This window comes from Palaemon carinicauda, unplaced genomic scaffold (genome assembly GCF_036898095.1).
Source record: "Palaemon carinicauda isolate YSFRI2023 unplaced genomic scaffold, ASM3689809v2 scaffold41, whole genome shotgun sequence".
In the NCBI taxonomy this organism is placed as follows: domain Eukaryota; kingdom Metazoa; phylum Arthropoda; class Malacostraca; order Decapoda; family Palaemonidae; genus Palaemon; species Palaemon carinicauda.
Window position 1 is genome coordinate 90001 of NW_027171662.1, and position 23766 is coordinate 113766.

General features: G+C 35.1%; 1 protein-coding gene across 1 annotated transcript in view; it reads right to left on the reverse strand.

Moving 5' to 3' along the window:
* LOC137636852 (serine proteinase stubble-like) overlaps positions 1 to 8544 on the reverse strand; it is a 29210-nt gene extending 20666 nt beyond the window's left edge. The window contains exons 1-6 of the mRNA XM_068369209.1: positions 8480 to 8544; positions 5478 to 5593; positions 4945 to 5043; positions 2175 to 2340; positions 1612 to 1696; positions 1118 to 1304 (exon numbers count right to left, since the gene is read on the reverse strand). Of these exons, the coding sequence (XP_068225310.1) occupies positions 1118 to 1304; positions 1612 to 1696; positions 2175 to 2340; positions 4945 to 5043; positions 5478 to 5593; positions 8480 to 8544 (718 nt within the window). The remainder of the gene's footprint in view (positions 1 to 1117; positions 1305 to 1611; positions 1697 to 2174; positions 2341 to 4944; positions 5044 to 5477; positions 5594 to 8479) is intronic.
* Positions 8545 to 23766: the final 15222 nt, after the last annotated feature.

The window sequence follows — 23766 nt, forward strand, 5'->3', positions numbered from 1 at the left end:
TGCTCATAGCAGACTAACCTAGTATGGAAGGCCCTGACTTGTACAGCTTTGCTGATCATGGGGATACGAAAATCCTTTCACTACGTTAAGGTATCTCCACTCATTAAGCTGATAGTAATGGTAGCAATGATGATGATAAAACTGTGATGGCCTATTGGTGGTGGCCTATTAGAAACGTCCCTGCCTGGCGATTGCCAGACCGGGGTCAAGTCCCTTACCATCCTTTTGAACTAAAGATGAAGGCGGTGTAATATTTAGGTATACCCGCTGAGTAATCAGCAACCATTGCCTGGCTCTCCCTGGTCCTAGCTTGGGTGGAGAGGGAGTTTGGACCCCAGCCATATGTATACATGGTCAGTCTTTAGGGCATTATCCTGGTAGCAAGGGCATTATCACTGTCTCTTGCCTCTGCCATTCATGAGTGGCCTTTAAATCCACATGCAACTTATGTGTGCATAATAGAAAACATCTAACAAAAATAAAGACAAGTACTTCGCAATTTCAGTAATACACGACTACGGAACAAATATATATTCATGTAATCCTTAATGACTTAAAATTGCGTCGTATTTTGAATTCAAATAATAGATTTATGCGCAAATTGTAATTTAGACCAACATATTTCTTAAATATCCGCTCTTTTTTGCTCAAGTCTAATAAATATTTGGTGCTATTATAGCGTGACTCCTACCCTCATTTTCTGTTCCTACCTCAATATGGGGATTCAAATCTACTATAGGGTGAGTCCCACCTAGGGTACAGAACCTAACAATCCCACCTAACCTAACCTAGTAGTTCTCTAGTCACAACCTTTAGCTGGGGGCAAGCCCCCAAAACTCCCCCTTCACAGGTCACAACCTGCACGTTAGACAGCCAGATTGAGATTTTGAAGTTAATTCTGATTGTTTAAAGTGCATATTATGGATTTGCTGCGTGTTTTAAGAATATATTAAAATAGTGTTAAGAAGTATGTTTTATCTATCCTCCTTTGGTAGGAATCACCTCATACCCGAAAAATAGGGTAGGAATCACACTATAGTAGAATCCTGATGATAGGAATCCCACTAGAGTAGCACCAAATATTTCCTATCACTTGGAGCCTGATCATCATGCAAACCTTCTGATAGAAATCCCCAGCCGGTGATTGTAGCATCCACATTGCTATAGTCATCGTCTTCATCTGGAAGACAAATGGGAGCAATTGTGTTGTCTGGCAAGAAGTTGATCGCAGAGCGCAGTTTGATCAGTGCCACATCGTTTTCATGAGTATTCCTGTCGTACCTTGGGTGCATGATGATCTGCAATGATAGTGATTGATGAAAATTATTTCCCATATCACATTGTCACTTTTTATAATAAGCCTTCCGTTACAGCAAGTAGTTTTAAATCCGGAAGATTGTACTGCATTGTGTTGCATTATTTACGTCAAATTTCCTCATCCTTCATGGTTAACAAAGAAAAATTTACTGCATTGCATATATATAGCAAGATTTTCTCGGTTGGGAAAAGTTGGAAGATAAAAAAAGATATGACTAAATCTCTGATTTCGTATAAAGAAAATATTTAATCAAGAAATGTTTGCTACCAATTATCAAACGTTTCCAGACTTACTGTTGAGGGTATAATCATTTGTCTTATCGACGTTTCATCTGTTACTGACCAGTCGTGTTCCCCAACTATGACAGCAACATCTGGTCTGAAATTTGAATAGAGCAAGTGTTGGGAGAACAGTCATTTCTGCTTGACAAAGGCATGTTTGTCTTTAGAAAGACCAAGTTACTTGATGAAGTAGTTGCTTCTCGTTTGCTGGAGAATAGTTTGATAAAAAAGAATGCTTTTTAAAGTTTATATTCTAAACTGATTTATACAAAGTGAATTGCGTAAAATTTGAATATCTTAGATTTTAGACATTGTATGAATGGCTCAGAACACTTCTGCATGAAGTAGATTGAAATGAATGGTTTAGGGTTTAAAACATTAGGTCTATTATATCGAACATTTTTTATGGAATATAATAAAAACCTAGATCTATTATTGAAGAAAAGCCTTGCTGGAAATGAAGAATACCAGGAGAAGTACCGAAATCATCTTGAATTAGGCTGAAGACCTGTAGTAAATCGAAAGCTCTGCGTCTCCCAAGTAAAAGAGCATAACCCCCAAAGTAGACATCTTACCCATCGACGCAAGAAGCTGATGTTAGAATCCACTTGTCAGAGAGAATGGAACCACCACATATTGGTGTAGATGAACCATAAGTCAACGCGACTTGCCAAGGATATTCATGCAGCGTTGTCTCTTGGCCTCCAACAATCCGTTCCACGGGGTTTCGTCGGCCACATTCTATGCAAGAGGATCAGATGCTTCAGTGACTAAAGTTTTCTAGTGATTTACTTTTTTAATTCTAAAAGCTTTTATATATTGTGGGCTATCTACAGTTACTCCCAGCTCTTCAAGTTCTTGCCTTAACTAAGCGCTGGCATAAGATTATTCCTACTTATGAAGTTAACTGTTATATTTAGATTCACACAATTTTTTTTTTTAGACAATTCCACGTTTTTTGTGCTGCCTTTTGTTCAATATAGTATCTAGTCGGATTTTTTTTGTTTACAAGCATAAATAGAATTCAAACTATACTTTACCTAATTAGATATAATAGAATTAAATTGTTTTCCATAATAATCATAATAATAATGAAGTATTTAGGACCTATGATCAATACATTGTCTTTAGAATTAGAACTTAGTGGAAAATTAAAAAAAACAAATCAGACAATAGCTAGGTTAAGTAAAATTTGGAAATCAAATCGCTTGAAATTTCATTTAAAAATGAGACTATATATCAGTTTAGTGAGATCGGTATTACTCTATGAACATGTGTCATGGTATGACAATGAAACAATCTCCAATAGATTTAGTAGATTTGAGAACAAAGCCCTCAGAAGAATATTGGGTGTTAAATGGCAGGACAGGATTAGAAATGAAAATATAAGAGAGATCATTCGAGTGCCATATGTTGATGAGATCATGATGATGGGTAGATGGAGATGGTTTGGGCATGCTCTTCACACTCCCCAAGAGAGATTAGTTCACCAAACGTTCAGCTGGGCTCCACAAGGCACTAGAAGAGTTGGAAGACCCACACCTACATGGCTGATGACTATGAACCGTGAATTAGGAGATGGTGAATTGAGAAGTATTAAATTACATGCTCAAGATAGAGACGACTGGTAAGATCTAACCTAAGCCCTTTGCGTCAATAGGCGTAGTAGGAGATAATGATGATGATGTCTCCTTTAGGGATACTAAGGCCAGGTCAGGCATGTCAGTTTTAATAGTTGACTTCAACATAGTTCCGTTACATAGGTCTAAACTGGATTATCTGTATGTTTCTTTTACATAGAATATTTGAAGTTTGGGTCTCTGGAGAGCATTCATTCTCTTAATCATTTACTGTTCAGTGACACGGGTGTCACTGAAGGGACCTCAATAAAAGAGAAACATAATAGGCTAGTCTCTTGATTTTTTATTTTTGGTTATGCTATATGAAACTGCTTTTCAATCGTTGTCTTTGTCATTTACTTTTACTGTCTATGATAAAATTATACGTATATGAAAGTGAACCATAATAGAAAAATTAATGATTCCTCTCAAAAATGTTGTTCGGTAATATAAGAAAAAGAGTAAATGAACTCGATTAAGAACTCCTTCGAATATGTATGAAAAAATTCATAATGGAAGTTGGTGCAAAATGGAATTTAGTTATTCTTGAAAAACTGAAATGATTATTAACAGGATTATTAGAATTGAAAATCCAAAAACTTTGTGGAATAATTTGTAAAATAAAAATAGTTACAACATTTAATAAAACAACTGTTCTTCTCTTTTTTTGCTCAAGTCTTTATCAAAATAAGAATTGAACCGCAAATGGTAACCAATTGAAGTACACAGTACAATGCCCGCAGTCATGGCATTACCTGGATGGCTCCCTTGTGGAAGACCAGCTAAGGGAACATGTCTCAAAACTGCAGGTTTGGACGCATCATCTATGTAGGAGACTATTCCAAATTTGACCCGAAAGAAGCTGGAGTGGTGCCAATGATATTCTTTCTTTCACTGAAGGATGTGATTCTGCCTTACTGGCGTTTGTTTTGTCCATTTTAACTACCAGTCCCTAAATACCCAGCCTTAATATAACGAACGTGGCCTCGGAGGGTGAATAATGATAATTATTCGATCCCAGTGAGGCAATCTACAGTAGTTTTTGGAACACCATGGGCAGCGGTGTTCTTGATCGGTGTATTGGCAGTTATATCTGGTGTAATTCTGGACATCTATTTGAAGAAGGCAAGACAGAATTGGAGGGAGAAGATATTTCTAAAGGAGAGTCACAAGGGAATCGTTGACTATGTTTCTTTGCCACAAAAGTACAGCAGATAGTTTGGAACTGCTGTTGCATAGTAGAAAGGCAAAGATTTTTGGATGAAATGAGTCTTATTAAAAGACCAAGTTGAGAAAAGTCCGGTTGAAACATATGAAGATTTTTCGTGTAATTTATGGATATCTAACCATCACGAACTATAAATGAGAGAGAGAGAGAGAGAGAGAGAGAGAGAGAGAGAGAGAGAGAGAGAGAGAGAGAGAGAGAGAGAGAGAGAGAGATGTTGTAGGTCTTTTTGCAGTATGATATTTACTTTGCACATTCATAGGGGTGTTTTCTTCCTAAGCCTTTTTTCATCAGGTTTCTTTCCTCTTTGGGAAACTAATATTACCTATAGCGATCACAATAGACAGATCCCCAACATACAAATGATTTCGATGCATAAGAAGAGGCAGTTATTTCATATATCAATTTAGGAATTATTTTGATTGTTTTTTTTTTTTTTAGATTGGTTAAAAATTTTAGGATTTATGAATTTTCGTACATTTACAATAATACTGTACTTACGACATTGCCAGGGTTCTGGTGTTGTTGTGGATGTTGAAGTTGTGGATGTTGAAGTTGTGGATGTTAAAGTTGTTGATGTCGAAGTTTCTGTGGTCGTGTCTGAAAGAAAAATTATCCTTCTAATATGCCACATAATTTTTTCAACGTCGATTACCAATATCCAAGTTCTTAAGGCCTTCCATCTCAAGGTATTTCTTTTTTTAGATACTCAAAAATTAGAAATATTACATAGAAACTGACGGAGAAAAAAAGACTGATGGACAGCTAAGAAAACAATCTTGTTGAGGTTATAAATAAGAAGTTAATAAACTAAAATTTCATATGAAATGGTAATAGGAATTACGATTTGAAACAACGACATGAACTTCATTAGTTCAGGTGAGAAAGAAGTTAGGTTATAATTCAATGTAAAAAAAGGGGGGGATGGGGGCAGCTTTAAGGTTCTATAAAAGTTTTCAATCCCTCCACGTCCCTAAGAATAAGAATTTCATAGAGGACAAGATAGAAATGGTTGACTTTTAGAGCATTTTTACCTGAAGCAGTAACAGTACATTGGAATCCATAAATTTTCAAAAATCTTGAAAAGAAACGAACATTCAAGTGATTGTTCCCACATGTGGCCGTAAAAGTACTCTGTGTATCACAATATCTGTGGAAAGAAAAAGCGAAAGAAAAACTATCTTAGCAACACATCAATATAACCAGTACTTCCTTCTGGAGTCAAGAACGCCATTTAGTTACGTGGGACCAAGCATAGGACTGCGCTGAACTTTCTATTATCAAAGTCTCGAGCAGTTGATGAGTTATTAATTCAATCAGGGGATTTTGTCGTTGAATGATTAAACAATATCGTCTTCAATTTGTTTAGGAACTAATCATTGATCCACTAATATATATATATATATATATATATATATATATATATATATATATATATATATATATATATATATATATATATATATATCGGCATTTTTATTATTGTATTAGCTATAACACCTCCCCGGGATACGATGTGAATAACGGCCGAGATGATACTGGCTGAAAATGAAGTGTCTCGCAGACTACTTACAAGATTACAGTATTTTGTAGAATGCGGCATGATGAGGCAAAACCTGTTGAATGGGATTTAGGAGTATTGATGAAAATAGCATTAAAAAAAAAAGAAAAAATAGGAGACATGACTGATTGCAATAATTACAGAGGCATAACACTTACGTCAGTTGTTATGAAAATATATACTATGCTTATTCTAAAGAGGCTGGAGAAAATGATTGGTGAAAATCCGAGATGAACAAGCAGAATTTAGAAAAAGAAAAAGTGGCACTGACCAAAATTTCCTGAGACATGTACAGCAATGCATAGGATATAGCAATCCCCTTTTGATGGCATCATTGAACTATGAAAAAGCGTTCGATAGTGTGCACCGGCTAATTTTGCAGAGAGTCCTGCATTATTTTGGAATTCTTCATGAATATGTAAAATTGTTTAAGTCTGTTCATGAGCATAGTAAGTTCAAAGTTGTTGTTAATGGAGTCATATCAAATGATTTCCAGTGAACAGCTGAGTACTCCTTGGGAATGTGTTGTCACCTATGTTGTTTATCCTCCTCATGGATTTTATAATGCATAGAAGAGTCAGAGCTGGTAGAGGAGTGGACTGAATTGGTGATGCTTGCTTACCGGAATGCATGAAATATCACACAAGGTTTCGCTGAAGGTAAATAGAAGAAAGACAGAGATGATGAGAACGGAGTATGCAATAGAAGATGAAATATCATTGGAAGGAAAAAGGATTAATGAGGCAGAATCATTCAAGTATTTAGGAACTATGGTCTCTAATACAGCGTCTTTAGAATAAGAGTTTAGTGAAAGATTGAAAAAAGCAAATCAGACAATGGCTAGGTTAAGTAATATTTGTAAATGAAATCGCCTGAAATTACATATGAAAATGAGACTATATATCAGTTTAGTGAGATCGGTTTTACTCTGTGGACATGAATCATGGTATGACATTGAAACAATCTCTAATAGATTTAGTAGATTTGAGAACAAAGTCCTCAGAAGGATATTGGGAGTCAAATGGTAGGACAGGATTCGAAATAAAATTTCAATTTATTTTTGTATTCTATCACAAGCTTTTTCCTAATCGATTTCCTAATATTTTTACTCCTTCTCCAAACTGCTCTAGAACCACGAATACTAAATGTCATTCTATATATATATATATATATATATATATATATATATATATATATATATATATATATATATATATGTATATATATATATATATATATATATATGTGTATGTATGTATGTATATATACTATATATATATATATACATATATATATATATATATATATATATATGTATATATATATATATATATATATATACTATATATATATATATATATATATATACACAGTATATATATATATATATATATATATATATATATATATATACACATACAGTCAAAGGAAAATGATATAATTGTTTTCGTACCTGGTAGTGTGACAACATGGTAGATCAGCAGAATGCTGGTGCTGATATTCTTATGGATTAATACTAGGCGGTAATTGGGGCAGAGGAAGTGTTTTGATACTATAGAGAATAGAGGAACTGACACTCAAGTTTTCTTCCTCTTGCGATGCTTTAATTTAGTGGTTGCCAGTGCAGAATGACTGTTAGGGTCTATTAGAAATACTAAGTGTCATTAAAATGTAAACATCCACCCATTTGTTGATTTCCAAGGGGGTACCGATTCCGTGGGTGTTACATTTCAAGGCTTCTTCCGGGATAATTTCAGGAATGTATGGTACATATTTTTTTCATTGTTTTCGTAATTTTTCTTATTATCCTTATAGTTTTAAGCTTTAATAAGCCCAAAAATGTTTATTTCTAACAAAATAATTATTGAAATATGAAAGATGTAAAACTTAACTAACCTTAGACTCCTCTACTGTACAGTATATGAAGAGGAATCCCTGACATATATATATATATATATATATATATATATATATATATATATATATATATATATATATATATATATATATATCTATAACATTTACAGTACTGTATAAATAGGTTATCTGGTGAGGGAGCTATAGTGTAGGTAAACAGTGATATGAGGAGAGATTTAGTCATTCTCGGTCTTATACTTCCCCACGTAATTTTCTTGTTACCAACTCCGTTTTAAATTCCAAACAACACATACCCCACAACAAAACCTAGCTTTTTTGTTCAACAATTATAACATAAATGTACCAATATCAGCAACATGAAAGGAAAATCTTCCATCATTATTCGCATCAGTTCTGCCCTCACAGTTTCAACATCTGTAAAATGCTATTGCACTGTTGCTTGAGCAGAGCTTTAACCGAAATCTTGCCTTCCTTAAAGTTAATGAAGTGATCGTGAAGCAGATTTTGTCCAGAACTTTTTCTATCAGAACGACAAACGCTCACGACACCTATATGCCACCTTCTTTTACACCTCCCTAGGATCTTACCACGGCTCACTTTGGGAATAACTGGTCTAAATCAGGACCAACCCCTTTCCTGTGAGGGAAAGGTCCAGAGATCATTCTGACATCCTATCAGAGAGAGAGAGAGAGAGAGAGAGAGAGAGAGAGAGAGAGAGAGAGAGAGAGAAAATCATTCATATTTCAACCAAGTGACTCAAGCTTCTGTAAATCATAATGACCATATTCGTTGTCATCCTGTCTTGTATCTCACTTGTTTATTCATGCAAAATAATATTCATTTCCTATTTGTTTATTTTTTGTTGATACGCCTTTCTTCATGAGGACCAGAATATAATTCCCTGTTTATTTTTCCCATTTTTCCTCATTTGATAGTTCTATTACACTGAACCCTACTTGGTGAATTGTCCTTTGACTTTGTTTTATATGAATCAATCATATTGAAGTTGATAACATGTTACTCACCCAATTAGAACCTTGAAAAAGAATTGTCACACACTTGGGGCCACAAGAATTCCATGGTTATATTCCCCCCTGATTTTACTGAGGAATTTCTTCATTCCTATCTCGAGTTTACATTTCGTATACTAGTAAGGCCTTTTCAATGTTCCTTCATCTCGCTAAAGCGATTCAAACCGAAAAGATTAGCAGTTTATTTTGTACGAGATTTTCCGTCTTGTTGATAATTAATCGAATGCCAGGGTGAGTGAGTTATCTTTTTATATAATTTATGGTCTCTTTTTGAGGATTATACGTTTTATCTTTATTTTGAGTGAAAATAAAGATGTACCCGGATTGCAAAATGGTTGCCACACCTAAGCCTCCTCTCATAATTAAACCATAATTGAAGATCAACACGACCACACAAAGGTCAAAAGGAAGTCCTTGATATGGCACTCTTCTTTTTCAGATTTTTTTTCAATGAAAAATCTCCACTTTTTTTCAAATGTCTTATTCTCAATTTTCGTTATCCCAGAATAGAAGGGCAGTAAAAAATTGTGATGTTGATATAAATCTATAAGAAAGAAGTGAGCAGTTATTGAAAATAACTGTTACTGATCTCCTGTATGTTGCAGTGGAAAGAATCTAATACAGCAAAGTGTTCAGATATTCAGTTACTAAAGACAGTAATCTACAGAGACATGAATCATTCCTCTTTGAAACTCGCTAAATGTCTCCCACAATCGAAGGATTGTAAAAGTAGCCCGATCTGTAACCGGCTTTAAAAGAACGTGCAAAAGTGGTTATGCTTACCAAGAGGACCAGAGTCAACGTCATCGGAATGGATTTCATCGTGGCTCAGTCAGTCGAAGAAGTCTTCTTGCAGTTGCGACCAAGGAAAGTGGAATGACAACCGAAGCGGCGGATCAAGAAGATGGTTTGTCTCTGAGGTTGAAGTGTTCCCTTAAATACTTTATATGTAGACAGAAGGCAACTGCTCATTGGTTGACGCAGTATTTGATGCCATTCAGGCGGATTTGTAAAATGATTATTAGTTATGAATATGTTTAGCATATTCCTGCAATATTTTTTTTCTCTCTCTCTCTCTCTCTCTCTCTCTCTCTCTCTCTCTCTCTCTCTCTCTCTCTCTCTCTCTCTCTCTATATATATATATATATATATATATATATATATATATATATATATATATATATATATATATATATCTTGACGAGGTTCCACAATGATGTAAGACAAGTATGAAAACTAAGTGTATATTTGTGGAAATTGCAAAAAAATTCTAGAGCTTTCGTCCATCATCTGTGGACTTGGTCACTAAAGTCCACAGATGATGGACGAAAGCTCTAAAAAAAATTTTTTGTAATTTCTACAAATAATACACCTAGTTTTCATACATGTCTTACATCATTGTGTATCCTTATCAAGATAACAAGGAAGTACGACAATGTACTTGCTTGCACCATATATATATATATATATATATATATATATATATATATATATATATATATATATATATATATATATATATGTATGTATATATATCATCCATAACTAGTCCACTGCAGGACAAATGTCTCAGACATGTCCTTCCACTAGCGTCTGTTTATGGTCTTTTTCAATGCCAGTTTATACCCGCATATTTTGTTACCTTGTCAATTAATCGTCTTTTCCTCCTCTGCTTCTTTTTGCAATCTATAGGTACCTATTCTTTTATTCATAATGTCCATCTATTATATGACGTTCTCGTATGATTTCCCATGTCTATTTCTTTTTCTTACACATCGTTAGAATATCATCTACTTTACTTTGCTCTCGTATCCAGGTTGCTCTTTTAGTGTTCATCTCATCATTATTCTTTCCATGGGTCTTTGAGTTGCAACTAGCTTGTGTTCTAAGGTTCTTTTAAGGGTCTAAGTTTCTGTGCATTAGTTAATACTGGTTGGACCATTTAATGAAATATTTTTCTTTTTATTTAACTTTTTACTTTTCAGGACCTCATTTCGTTTGCCAAAAGCGCCCCATCCCATGATTATCCTTCTTTTAATTTCGGTTTTATGTCCTGGGGAAATTCTTACTATCTGTCCTTATTTGTTGTCTGAATTTTCATTGAACATTTGTGCTTTCTTTATCCAAATCTTGTATCATCTTTTGCAATTCCTCCCATAATTCACTAAACAGAACTATGATATCTGCAAATCTTAAGTTATTAGAGTATTTCCCATTAATGTCAATTGCTACATTTTCCCAATATAAATTCTTAAAAGACTTTTAGGCACGCTGTGGATAATTTAGGATAGATGGGGTCTCCCTTTCTAATTCCTTTTTCAATCAAAATTTTTCAATATTTTATGCAGTTTTAGGATTGCTGTAGGTGGCCAAGGCGGTAACGTCCCGGACTGGTAAACCCCTCACGAGTTCGAGTCCCACTCAAACTCGATAGTTCCTTTGGTCGCTACAACCTCAACATCATTGTGCGCTAATGAGGGGTGGTTTGGGAGAGCCTATAGGTCTATCTGCTGAGTCATTAACAGCCATTTCCCAGCCCTCTTTGGCCCTAGCTTGGGTGGAGAGGGGCTTGAGTGGTGATCATATGTATATATGGTCAGTCTCTAGGATATTGTCCTGCTTGATAGGATAATGCCACTGTCCCTTGCCTCTGCTATTCATGAGCGGCCTTTAAAACCTCTAAACTTCCCGTGTAGCTATCTTGAAGTGTTCTAACAAAGGATTCGTCTATTCCTTGTATTTTTAGTGATTTCATTACTGATTAAGTTTTGGCAATCAAATGCTTTTTCATAGTCTATAAACACCATATACTGTACTGTAGTTTGTCATACTCTTGATTTGTCCATTAGGTGGTTAATTACATGGATATGTTCAGTTACTGAATACCTACTTCTAAAGCCTACCTGCTCTAGTGGTTGATTAACTAGCTGTCCTTCTATTTAAAGGTTTAAAGGTCGCTCATCAATGGCAGAGGCATGGGACAGTGATATTGCCCTTGCAAGCAGGACAATGCCCTAGAGACTGACCATATATTATGTGATCAGCGGCCAAGCCTCCTTTCCATCCAAGCGAAGACCAGGGAGGGCCAGGCAGTGGCTGCTGATGCCTTCGCAGATAGACCTATTGGCGCATCGAAACCCCCCAACCTTAGCTCACAAGGATGGTGCAGACACTAATGGCACTAACGAGTCTGAGCGGGACTCGAACCCCCGACTGGCAAACACCAGGCAGAGACGTTACCGATCAGGCCACAACAACCCTATTCTGCATAAAGTGATCTTTATAAATATATTATATTTTACTAAGAGTAAACTTATGCGGTAATTTTTCATGTCTTCTCTGTGTCCCTTTTTTGTGTGAATTAGTATAATGATGAAGTTTTTCAAGCTGTATCTATGGAGCATTCTTGCAGATATTTTGTGTAAAGTTCAGCGAGTTTTACTATCAAATATCCTCCATCTATTACTAAATCAATTGTTAGGCCATCTTCTTCTGCTTTGCGTCTTTTCATGTCTTTTCATGCATTCTTTACTTCTACTTTTGATTTTGGTACCGGCTCAGGTGTTTCATTATTTCTATTGACAAAGTTACTACATATATCACTATTGTATAGTATTTTATAGAAATCCTCTGCAATTCTTATCACTCCATCTATTTCATTTCTACTTCCTGGTGCTGAATGGAGTTCCCAACGCTGGATCATATTACAAAATTTACAAGTCCATTCATCATTCCATATTCGTAGCTACGATTATCCGGCAGCCCCAAGTACTGAGCCAGGTATGTTTTACGTCACAAGAAAAAACATAGCTTTGAAATTTTTTATCCCATGGATTTTTTTTTCCTAAATTTCTGAATGACTAAAGCACAATTTTCTACTCGGTTTAAGAGAAAAAAAAATACATTGGTGTTCTTAAATTTGTTATTAACAGCATTTGTTTTTTTCTCATAAAGGTAATATCTATATAGAAGTACGAGTAAGCTTTCCTATCACGTTGCCTGTTGTTATAAAAATGGTTATTGTTACAATCTACTAGAGATACAATATTTGAATATTTCTATTTCTTGTTTGTGACTCTACATATACAGTATATATATATATATATATATATATATATATATATATATATATATATATACATATATATATATATGTATATATATATATATATATATATATATATATATTTATACTGTATATATATATATGTGTATGTATATATATATATATATATATATATATATATATATACATAGGTATGTATTTAAACTTTACTTCTGTGGCCAGAATGAAAACTAACATGCTGTATATGGAAATATCTGCAGCGTTTTGGAGGCACTAAATCTAGATCCTTGATTGTCTCCTTATACGGTAATCCTGAAGTGGTAAACTACTAAAATTTTCATCTTATCATATATATATATATAGCATAGTTCTCCATGGGTTCTAATTAATTCTGTAATTCAATGAATTCAATACTGTAATATACGTTTTGTGTAAGAGCAAATCCATATTAATCACATCTTAATCCTCCATTACGAGGCAGTCATTTGCTGAGCGTACCTTTTCATTTTCTAAACAAGATCTTTTTTTTTCTTTTTTTATTCAGTGGATAGTGGTACTCATCTAAAGTTTTTTTTCTTTTTCCAGCAGATGCTGGTACCCTTCTGTGACTTTTTTTTTTTATCAGAAGCCTATGCCCATCTCAGGAGTTTTTTTTTTTTTTTTTTTATTCAGCAATTTCTGATACCCACCTAAAGAGTTTATTCTAATCCAGCAGTTTCTGATGCCCACTTGAAGTTTTTTTTTTTTTTTTTTATTCAGCGATTTCCGATACCCACCTAAAGAGTTATTTTTCCTTAATTCAGTAATTTCCAATACCCACCTAAAGAGTTTTTTTTTCTTTTTTTTTAATTCAGCAGTTTCTGATACCAACTGAGAGATTTTTTAGTTTAATCGATAAAGTCGTTTTATTTTCTCACCAGATTTTGGTACCCATCTAAAGATATACTTTTAATATTAGCAAATACTGGTACCCATCTAAAGAGATATTTTTATTTTCAGATCCTGGTACCCATCCTAATTTCTTTTTTTTTTTTCCTTTTTTTTTATCCATTAGATGCTGGTACCAGTTTAGCGTTATCCGAAATGTGAGCTGGTCGGTGTACAAGTGGGCCACGTACCTTCTTTACATAATTGCACCTTTGCACTGACCTTCGCTTTAATGATACACCTGAAATTCAGTTTTCATGAGAAATTTTTATTTTCAATCTCTGGTAAAGAAATTTTCTCGAAACATGAAATTATTGGGCTTAATGCAGTCATCAGTTATTCATTAGGGAAACTCATTACAGTTTTTTGGTTAGGATTTGGTGGTCTGTTGGAAACATCCTTGTCCGGTGATCATCAGACAGGAGTTCAAGTCCCGCTCAAACTCTTTGGTTCCTTTGGTCGCTGCAACCTCACCATCCTTGTGAGCTAAGGGTGGGGTGTTTGGCGGAGCCTAAAGGTCTATCTGCTGAGTCATCAGGAACCATTGCCTAGCCCTCATTGGTCCCAGCATGGGTGGAGAGGAAGCTTGGGCACTGGTCATATGTATATATGGTCAGTCTCGAAGGCACTGTCCTGCTTGACAGGGCAAAGTCACGGTTCCTTGATTCTGCCATTCATGAGCGGCCTTTAAACCTTTAAAATGTGTTCAGGTGTGCTGAGAATTGTAACCTAAATTCGATTCAGATGACATATGTAAGCTCATCTGTATCTTATTGGTAATCGACATTATGTTAGTGAAGATCTAGACTAAAATACAAAAAGATAGATTGATATGTAGGTAGATAGACAGATATCGATATTTTGAAACAAGGAGAAAGAGCTATGGTTAGATAGTAAGAAAGGCAAATAGCTATTAGATGGACAGAGACAGCAAACACGTTTCTTCAGAGATTTATTTCACTTGTAATATGGTTTCGTAATCTGAGTAATTTGCAGTTTAACTACAGATATTCAAATGATATATTTACACAATATATTAGGATAACCTTTGAACAAAGCCATCACATATTGAGAATATATATTATAAAAAGAAGTTCCAACATCTTAAGGAAGTTTTGCTTCGTACCTCATAAAGAAAATGGGTACCTCAGTAAGTAGTCAAACAAAGGTTGAGCTGCAGTGCATTTAGTTACAAACAGTAATGGAAAACCTAAAGATGTGCTAAAATCAGCATTCATCATAACCTCTATCTCGGGAAGAAGACATTCTATCATACATAGGATCATGATAATTGTAGAAAGCTTAATCAGTAGGGAAATAAAGTCTATATTCCATGTACAGCTGGGATTAGGTATGTGCTTTACGTAGACAATCCTTTTCATCACAAAATTGTTTTGACAATAAAGGACCACCATTTAGCGGGAAAAAAAATTATATAGACGAAACTTCCTCACCAGTGGTAATCTTTACTGGCGGGGAGAAGCAAAGGTACTGAAGTAATAGCAAGAATTCCCAAATAAAGAAATATCCAGCATTAATAAAGGATATGCAACACCTTCACAATTTGGTGAAGTGAGGACTTATTTTCATACGTCCACTCAAAGAAAGCCGGGAATCATAGAAGGTTTGGGCTTCAAGCAAAAGCTGTACCCGCTTACTGCTTGATTGTTTAAACTGAAAAAACGGGCCATTCTGTTCTCGTGATTTTGTTAAGGGTGAACCATAGGTATCCTGACCTTATATAGCTGGAATTGCTAAGAAGCAACATTGATGCAGGTCATTGATATATATATGTTGGGTTGCCAGTTATAATCCACAGTATAGCAAATGATTTGGTATAGGTATGGAGTATAACATTTTAGTCAAATGATGAAATTTTACAGATTCCCTGGAAAGACTAATCAATGGTCGAAGGATGTGCTGATACACTTGTTGTAAATTGCATTGTATGTGGCATGTGTGCTCTGAAGCAAGAACACAGCAGATGCAAAACAATCACTACTTTAGTTTCATGGTGGTAAAAACAGTGGTCTTCTTAATTCAAAACCAATGGGTAGACTTTCTGGGGACTTTCGAATTCCCATGAACATCACCCAGAACAATTGCTATGGGTTGTTTAGTTTACCATTATGTAGCCATGTTTGTGGAGAAGAAACATTGATCTGTTCAGAAAATTTGCTGTTGGTGGAGGAGGAAACGGTATAGTTATCAGTTGTGTAAATCGATTGAAAGAATGGATTTCAGTAATTTTGTTTGATAAAATAGCTGACATTGAGGTGATATTCAATTGAAAGAGGGAGCAATGTATAGAATATGGCACAATTAACACAACAGACATTGTTTCCTGATTTCAAGATCGCATAGACGTAAGGTGCTCTTATCTTAGCATCCGTGACCATCCAGGGAACATTTTGATTTAAAAAAAAAAAAAGAAAAAAAAAATCCGTAAAATTTTGCAAAGCTTCTTTAGGCATAGAGACAGAGGACGGATATAAAGAAGTGGCATGCACAGCGTTAGATGAATGCAGCTAGTAAGTGTCCACCATAAATCCCAATAGCACTGTTAGGACCTGAGAGTTGAAAATATCCTCTACAGAAAAGAGTGATAACATCATGAGGGTATTAATATATTTCCGTAATGTTTGAGCATTTTTCAGAGGAAGGATACTTTTCTTTCACTGGATCTAAACCAAGTTCAATATCCAACGTGTATGATGACTATATATTCTCCAAGTATGGCATCCCTGATGCTCTTCATTTAGACCAAGAACTAGAGTCAGATTTGATAGAAGAAGTTTGTAAGTTTTTGGCTTTGAACAAACCAAGACAATAAATATCCAAAATCAGTTGGCTTAGTTCAATAACTAAATGACACATTTCAGGTAATATTCCATTTTTTTTATAATTAAATTGATCTAGATTAGCGTCGGCAGAATATGTTTTACTACAGTATATATAGATGAAAACTAAACCCATCTACTAGAATCCACCATAGATAAATTTTTTGGCAGATTTGTAGTTACCTATAGATAACCTCAAGCATAGAAAACTGTATATGAATAGGACAAGACTGTGAGGTATAATTTGCAAAGGGCATATCATATGGTTGAAAAACATTATTGGAATTTTCTCCAGTTGAGTTACAATGATTCAAGCCATTAAAATGCTCTGCACAAAATGGTGTTTTTTCTCGAAAAAATTCCTGACAGCCAGAAACTAAATAAAATTCAAGGAAATGTTGTTGTCAATCAGGTGATTAAGGTAAATAATAACCATGCTGTATCCTCCTGTTGTTGATAAATTGAGATAGGAAACAGTCTATTCACCTATGCATGGGTAAAGCACAGTATAGTAAAATTGAAACTGACCGAGGAAGTGTATTGCTTAAAGCAAATATAAAGTAAAAGTACTTTAGCTAAGATGAATAAGATTCTGTGTCAGCTAGATACCAAGGTCGAAAAGCAAAGGGGTCTGCAGGTTTCATGTGATGAAATCTATACTGATAAGAGATTCTGAAATGATAGATGATAGCCCCTTTCAATTATGATTACTGCCCTGGCAGATACTGCAGATTCTTTCCTTTACTAGCAACTGTTCAGAAGTTTTAAAAGGATCTATGGTAGACGTTAACAGGAATATTGAACCATATGTCTTAGGTTGGGGAGATTTATGTGAGGCTTATAATTATGCTCTCATTACTGATTGTAATGTGATGCTTAAAAGGATTTAAACCATCAAGAGAAGAAGAATCCCTTTTACGTGCCAAAGAAACTTTCATCATTACAACATTGCACTCCTGTCCCATCTATGAAGTGGGAAATCTTATATTAGCCATCAAAAGCACAAATTTTGAACACCTGAATCAAAACAAATTATGACGTCACTTGAATTAATATTAGCACTGCATTTCAGAAATATATTTCTGGTAAATACACTCAAACACATATTTTAAACACTTGCTGAACATAATTATTTCATCACAACCATAATCATAAAGGCAAACCATTTTAATTGACAACGTGACGAAGAACAGGTGGGATCTCCAATAATCACTGCCATCATCTCTAATAGCTCACGAATGCTGCTCTAAAATGTTAATATGGCTATAACTTATTATTTTACAAGTGTGCATTTTTTCATGTTTGCTTCTAAAGCTTTTGGGATATGCAGTTGGAGAATTAAGGAAATATGGTGACGTTAAAAGTGTGCATTTGTTATTGCTGGTGAGAATAAAGATAAATTAAATTGAAACTGGTACCTACAATGTTTGCAAATATTGAGACGTAGACTGGTAGAAAGGGGAAAAGAAATTAAGGACTTAGTCTTAGAGGACAACAGTACAAGATCATTAAAGGAATGTGTGAACTAGTTGCAACTATACCTTATTGTGGGCTAATAGATGAAACAGGTATATAGCCAGTGGACAATAGAATCAAGTATAAAATGGTGATGCTCTTTTATAACAAAGTTACATAAGATGATAAACGGTTGATTAAAGCAATAACGGAATACCAAATAAGGCTACTATATGGGGAATGCTGGGAAAAAAAAGGTCTTCTAGAAATAAACTAAAAGCATGATACTGACATTGAAGAGGTAAGAAAATATAGAAAGAAAGAACTCAAGAGAGAAATAAAAAGTAAAGCGACAAAAAGTTGAAAGGAAAACAGAAAAGTAAGCAGAAATGACAAAGTTGGATTTGATAATGGTAATGACAGAAGAGATTACTCAGGTGAACTTAACACTGAGGAAACTGCCATAGTAATAAGACAAGGGTGAATATGACAGACTTGAAAGAATATTAGAAACAGGAATCAAAATTATATGTTTTGATAGTTGTGCAGAGAGACAGGTGTTAAAACAGAGGATTTAAGCGGTAGAGAATTAGAATCGCCAACCAAAGGATTTGGCCGATGAAATAGACAGGGTATGTACGTTAGAAGTAAAAGTATGCAAGCTGTGGTGTCTGTGTAAGAATTAACTACTGCCAATGAACTTTCTGCAAATTGCAGAGCTTTGCACATACACATCTATTAGTGTTCCCACAATCATAGTAGTGTGGAATAGGTGGCGAGGAACCTGGAACAACCAAAGGAAATTCCGGTTTCCCTATTACAAATACTACTACTCCTAATAATGATGATGATAATGCTGTAATAATAATAATAATAATAATACGAGGGAATTTATTTCAGAAGAAATGTTTGGAAATCCGATTGAGCGCAAAGAACACCTGGTATGTTGTGGGTTTTCACTTACTTTTTTGGATGCATTTTCTGCAGCATTTTACCAAATCATATCCACTGAGTAAAGTTTCCATTCAGTCTTCTTTTGGACACTAACATAAGTTTATCTTTATTGAATAACAAAGGCTAATGTGACGGGTTGCTTAATGTTCTTATCTCATCCATGGCCGAAGAAATCCAAGAAAAGAAGTAAGGAAGAAGGCCTTAGCTGAACACTTCTGCTCTGGATTCGTGGTTCCTCCATGTTCACTGAAATGTTTTTAATCTTCACCAGCCGAGGTATTTTGCTTTCAGATGTGTGATTTTTTTTCGTTCTTCCATCGTAACTCAGAGCTCATATATTCATTCTTTCGTTTATTGGTGAATTTGAAGACTAAGATATTTATTCTAGCCTTTGCCATTGCAATATCCATTTTTTGGATCAAAACACCAATGAAGCTTTTTCTAGCCTTCCCATCAGTGAATCTCATCTCTTTTAATTTTTTTTATACCTGCATTCTTAACAATTTCTTTGGCAATCGTCATATTTTGTAATCCTCTGATGTGCACAAAATCCCTGCTTAAATTAGAAACAATTGCCCGTGGTACAGTATGATAGATTATAGCGTCATCCCATTACAAAAATAGAATCTGTAACTATTTACAACTAGAGTTAGTGACTATAACTGTAATGAGAGTTAGTGACAGTAACTGTAATGAGAGTTAGTGACAGTAACTGCATTTACAACTAGAGAGTTAGTGGGTCCTCTGAATGACTAGACAGTACTACATTGGATCCTCTCTATTTTCCTACACATATACCGAATAGTTTGGCTTATTCTTTTCACATTCTCCTCTGTCCTCATATACCTGACAACAATGAAATTACTAAACAATTCTTCTCTCTCAAGGGGTTAACCGTTGCACTGTAATAGTTCAATGGCTACTTTCCTCCTGGTAATGGTAGAAGAGACTATTTAGCCTTGGTAAACAGATCTTCTAGGAGAAAGACATTCCAAAATCAAATTATTGTTCTCTAGTCTTGGGTAGTGCCATAGCCTCTGTAACATGATCTTCCACTGTCTTGGAGTAGAGTTCTCTTGCTTGAGGGTACACACGGGTACACTATTCTATCTTATTTCTCTTCCTCTCGCCATTTTGAAGTTTTTATAGTTTATATGTGAAAAATTTATTTTAATGTTATTATTCTTATACATCTCGAATTTGATAAAAAATGTAACACTTCATTCGCATATATATTTAGCAGGTGTTCTTTAGTAAATAAAACTACCAGATATATGATTTGGGTTCCAGCAAGGAGTGACCATCATCTAATTCAAGAACATTGAGAGCTATTCATTCATGGAAAATTCTTTCCAAGTCAATGTCAAGTAATTATTGTGGGCATTTCATAACATTTTATATCCGTATACTGTATATAGAAGTTATATTCCATGTTCATCACTTCATTTCAGGTGGACTGTAGAAGAGGAGGTAGATTTATAATACAGTATCTCTCTCTCTCTCTCTCTCTCTCTCTCTCTCTCTCTCTCTCTCTCTCTCTCTCTCTCTCTCTCTCTCCCTCTCTGTTTAACTAGACACATAGAAGTTACAGTGTTTTTGTCTTTGATTGAAACAATAATCAATGCTCTGATTTTTTATTGGCTACTGACTGAACATAAAAAGACAGATGAAGATACAGTTCTTGAAGCCCACAAAATACTCTACTATTCTTCTCAGTAGTGTATCAATTCTGCTCTCAAAATCTGCAAAATTACTATTAAAATTGCAACCATCACAAAAGATAGATCTAAAGAAAATGTACAGTACTGAAAATGCCCTTTTTTCATTACATATTTGTACAGTTTTAGGAAGTTTTTCATGCCCTCCAACGTGGCTGCTTTATCTCTTTTCTTGTTCCTTTATTCTATACAATATAAGAATAAAAAGTAATACCTTTACCATGAAGTAGTTAACTGTATACATACACATACAGCACTAGAATAAGTACATAGAAAATATCATAGACTGTTAGATAATCAACAGAAAATTACATATGTTCAACTGTCACTGAATAGCATCAAGTGATTTAACTAAAATGCCAAGAGAATATACAGTATTTAAAACCTGAAAGATTTCATCATTACATCAAAACAACTGATTATAAAATTAATTAACATTTATATAAAATGAAACTTTTCTTCATAAGATTCTCTTATTCATACACTGTTTACTTCACAAGTGGAGCTTTTTAGGATGATAATAAGTTCCTCTTTGATTGAAAGTATTTCCGCATTCTTTACAAACATAAAGTCGTTCTGCAGTGTGTAATATCCTGTGATCTCTTAATGACCCACCCAGACTTAAGGATTTTCCGCAATCCTCGCACTTGTATGGCTTCTCCCCTGTGTGAACTCTCAAGTGACTCTTGAGAATCTCCCCACGAGTGAAGGTTCTTTTACAGATGCTGCACTTGAAAGGTTTTTCCCCAGTGTGATTCCTCATGTGAACCTTTAGATCCCTATTTCTCCTGTATGCTTCACTGCACACTTCACAAACAAAAGGTTTCTCCCCTGTGTGAGCTCTCATGTGCTTTTTAAGATCCCCACTCTGATAGAATTTTTTACCATATATTTGACACATGAATGGTTTGTCTCCTGTATGAGTTCGCAGGTGATGATTGAAAGTGCAAGACTGCCTGAATGATATACCACATTTCTCGCAAACAAATGGTCTTTGGCCAATGTGAGGTGGGGTCAGGGACTGGGTCAGTCATATGAAGAGAATAAGAAGAAGTTTTGGAAAGAAGTGAAGGGAGTAAGGAAGGCTGGCGAAAGAATTGAAGAGACAGTGAAAGATGGAAATGGAAGGTTGTTAAAAGGAGAGGAGGCAAGGAAAAGGTGGGCGGAATATTTTGAAAGTTTGCTGAATGTTGAGGATAATAGGGAGGCAGATATAATTGCTGTTCCAGGTGTTGAGGTACCAGTGATGGGAGATGAGAATGAGAGAGAGATTACAATAGAGGAAGTGAGGAGAGCACTAGATGAAACGAGAGTAGGAAAAGCATCTGGTATGGATGGTGTGAAAGCTGAGATGTTGAAGGAAGGGGGTGTGACTGTACTTGAATGGTTGGTGAGATTGTTTAATATGTGTTTTGTGTTGTCAATGGTACCAGTAGATTGGGTTTGTGCATGTATTGTACCACTATATAAGGGTAAGGGAGATGTGCATGAGTGTTGTAATTCAAGAGGTATTAGTTTGTTGAGTGTAGTTGGAAAAGTATATGGTAGACTATTGATTAATAGGATTAAGGATAACACAGAGAATGCAATCTTGGAAGTACAGGGTGGTTTTAGAAAAGGTAGGGGTTGTATGAATCAGATTTTTACAGTTAGGCAGATATGCGAGAAATATTTAGCAAGAGGTAAGGAGGTGTATGTTGCGTTTATGGATCTGGAGAAAGCTTTTATAGAGTTGATAGGGAAGCAATGTGGAATGTGATGAGGTTATATGGAGTTGGTGGAAGGTTGTTGCAAGCAGTGAAAAGTTTCTACAAAGGTAGTAAAGCATGTGTTAGAATAGGAAATGAAGTGAGCGATTGGTTTCCGGTGAGAGTGGGGCTGAGACAGGGATGTGTGATGTCGCCGTGGTTGTTTAACTTGTATGTTGATGGAGTGGTGAGAGAGGTGAATGCTCGAGTGCTTAGACGAGGATTAAAACTGGTAGGCGAGAATGATCATGAATGGGAGGTAAATCAGTTGTTGTTTGCGGATGATACTGTACTGGTAGCAGACACAGAAGAGAAGCTTGACTGACTGACTAGTGACAGAATTTGGGAGGGTGTGTGAGAGAAGGAAGTTGAGAGTTAATGTGGGTAAGAGTAAGGTTATGAGATGTACAAGAAGGGAAGGTGGTGCAAGGTTGAATGTCATGTTGAATGGAGAGTTACTTGAGGAGGTGGATCAGTTTAAGTACTTGGTGTGGAGGAAAGTTGGATAATTCAACTACACAATAAAATAAAAAGAATTAATGTTACTCGGATAAGATGGAGTATAACATTTCCATTAGGCAACTAGTAAATGGGGGTGAGGCAAATCAACAAGTGTCTCTTTCACATACCTCACAATGCTGAGAAGATCAATCGAATAATTCATAATGGGAGTAAATATATCCGCATTTATCTTTCAGGAAAAACCCAATTTAGTCATCGTTCCTGAAACAACAAAATATACCACAAAGCATCATGCAAATCAAACTTATATAAATTTGGCATATATTACATATTGACAAAATAGAAAGAAATCCCACCCATTACAGTCCTCAAAGGGAAAATCAAAGCAATTCATAACAGTATAATGAAATGGAGAATTAATTGTAGGTTACTTTGAAAATGAAAGGTTGATTAGCATGATACTATAAATATATACTTTATTCACATATTAGTCTTATATAAGAACTACAATGGGTCAGCAAATGAAAATATTGATGGTAACCTACCGTGGCCCCCCTTAGGGCCGATAATAGTCGCACGGGTATTATTCTAACAACCACACTCCTAGGCCTAACCTATTAGACTACTAACATGAACTATGCATTACTAAGACATAGAATGTGGGTTAGTTTAACCTAACACAA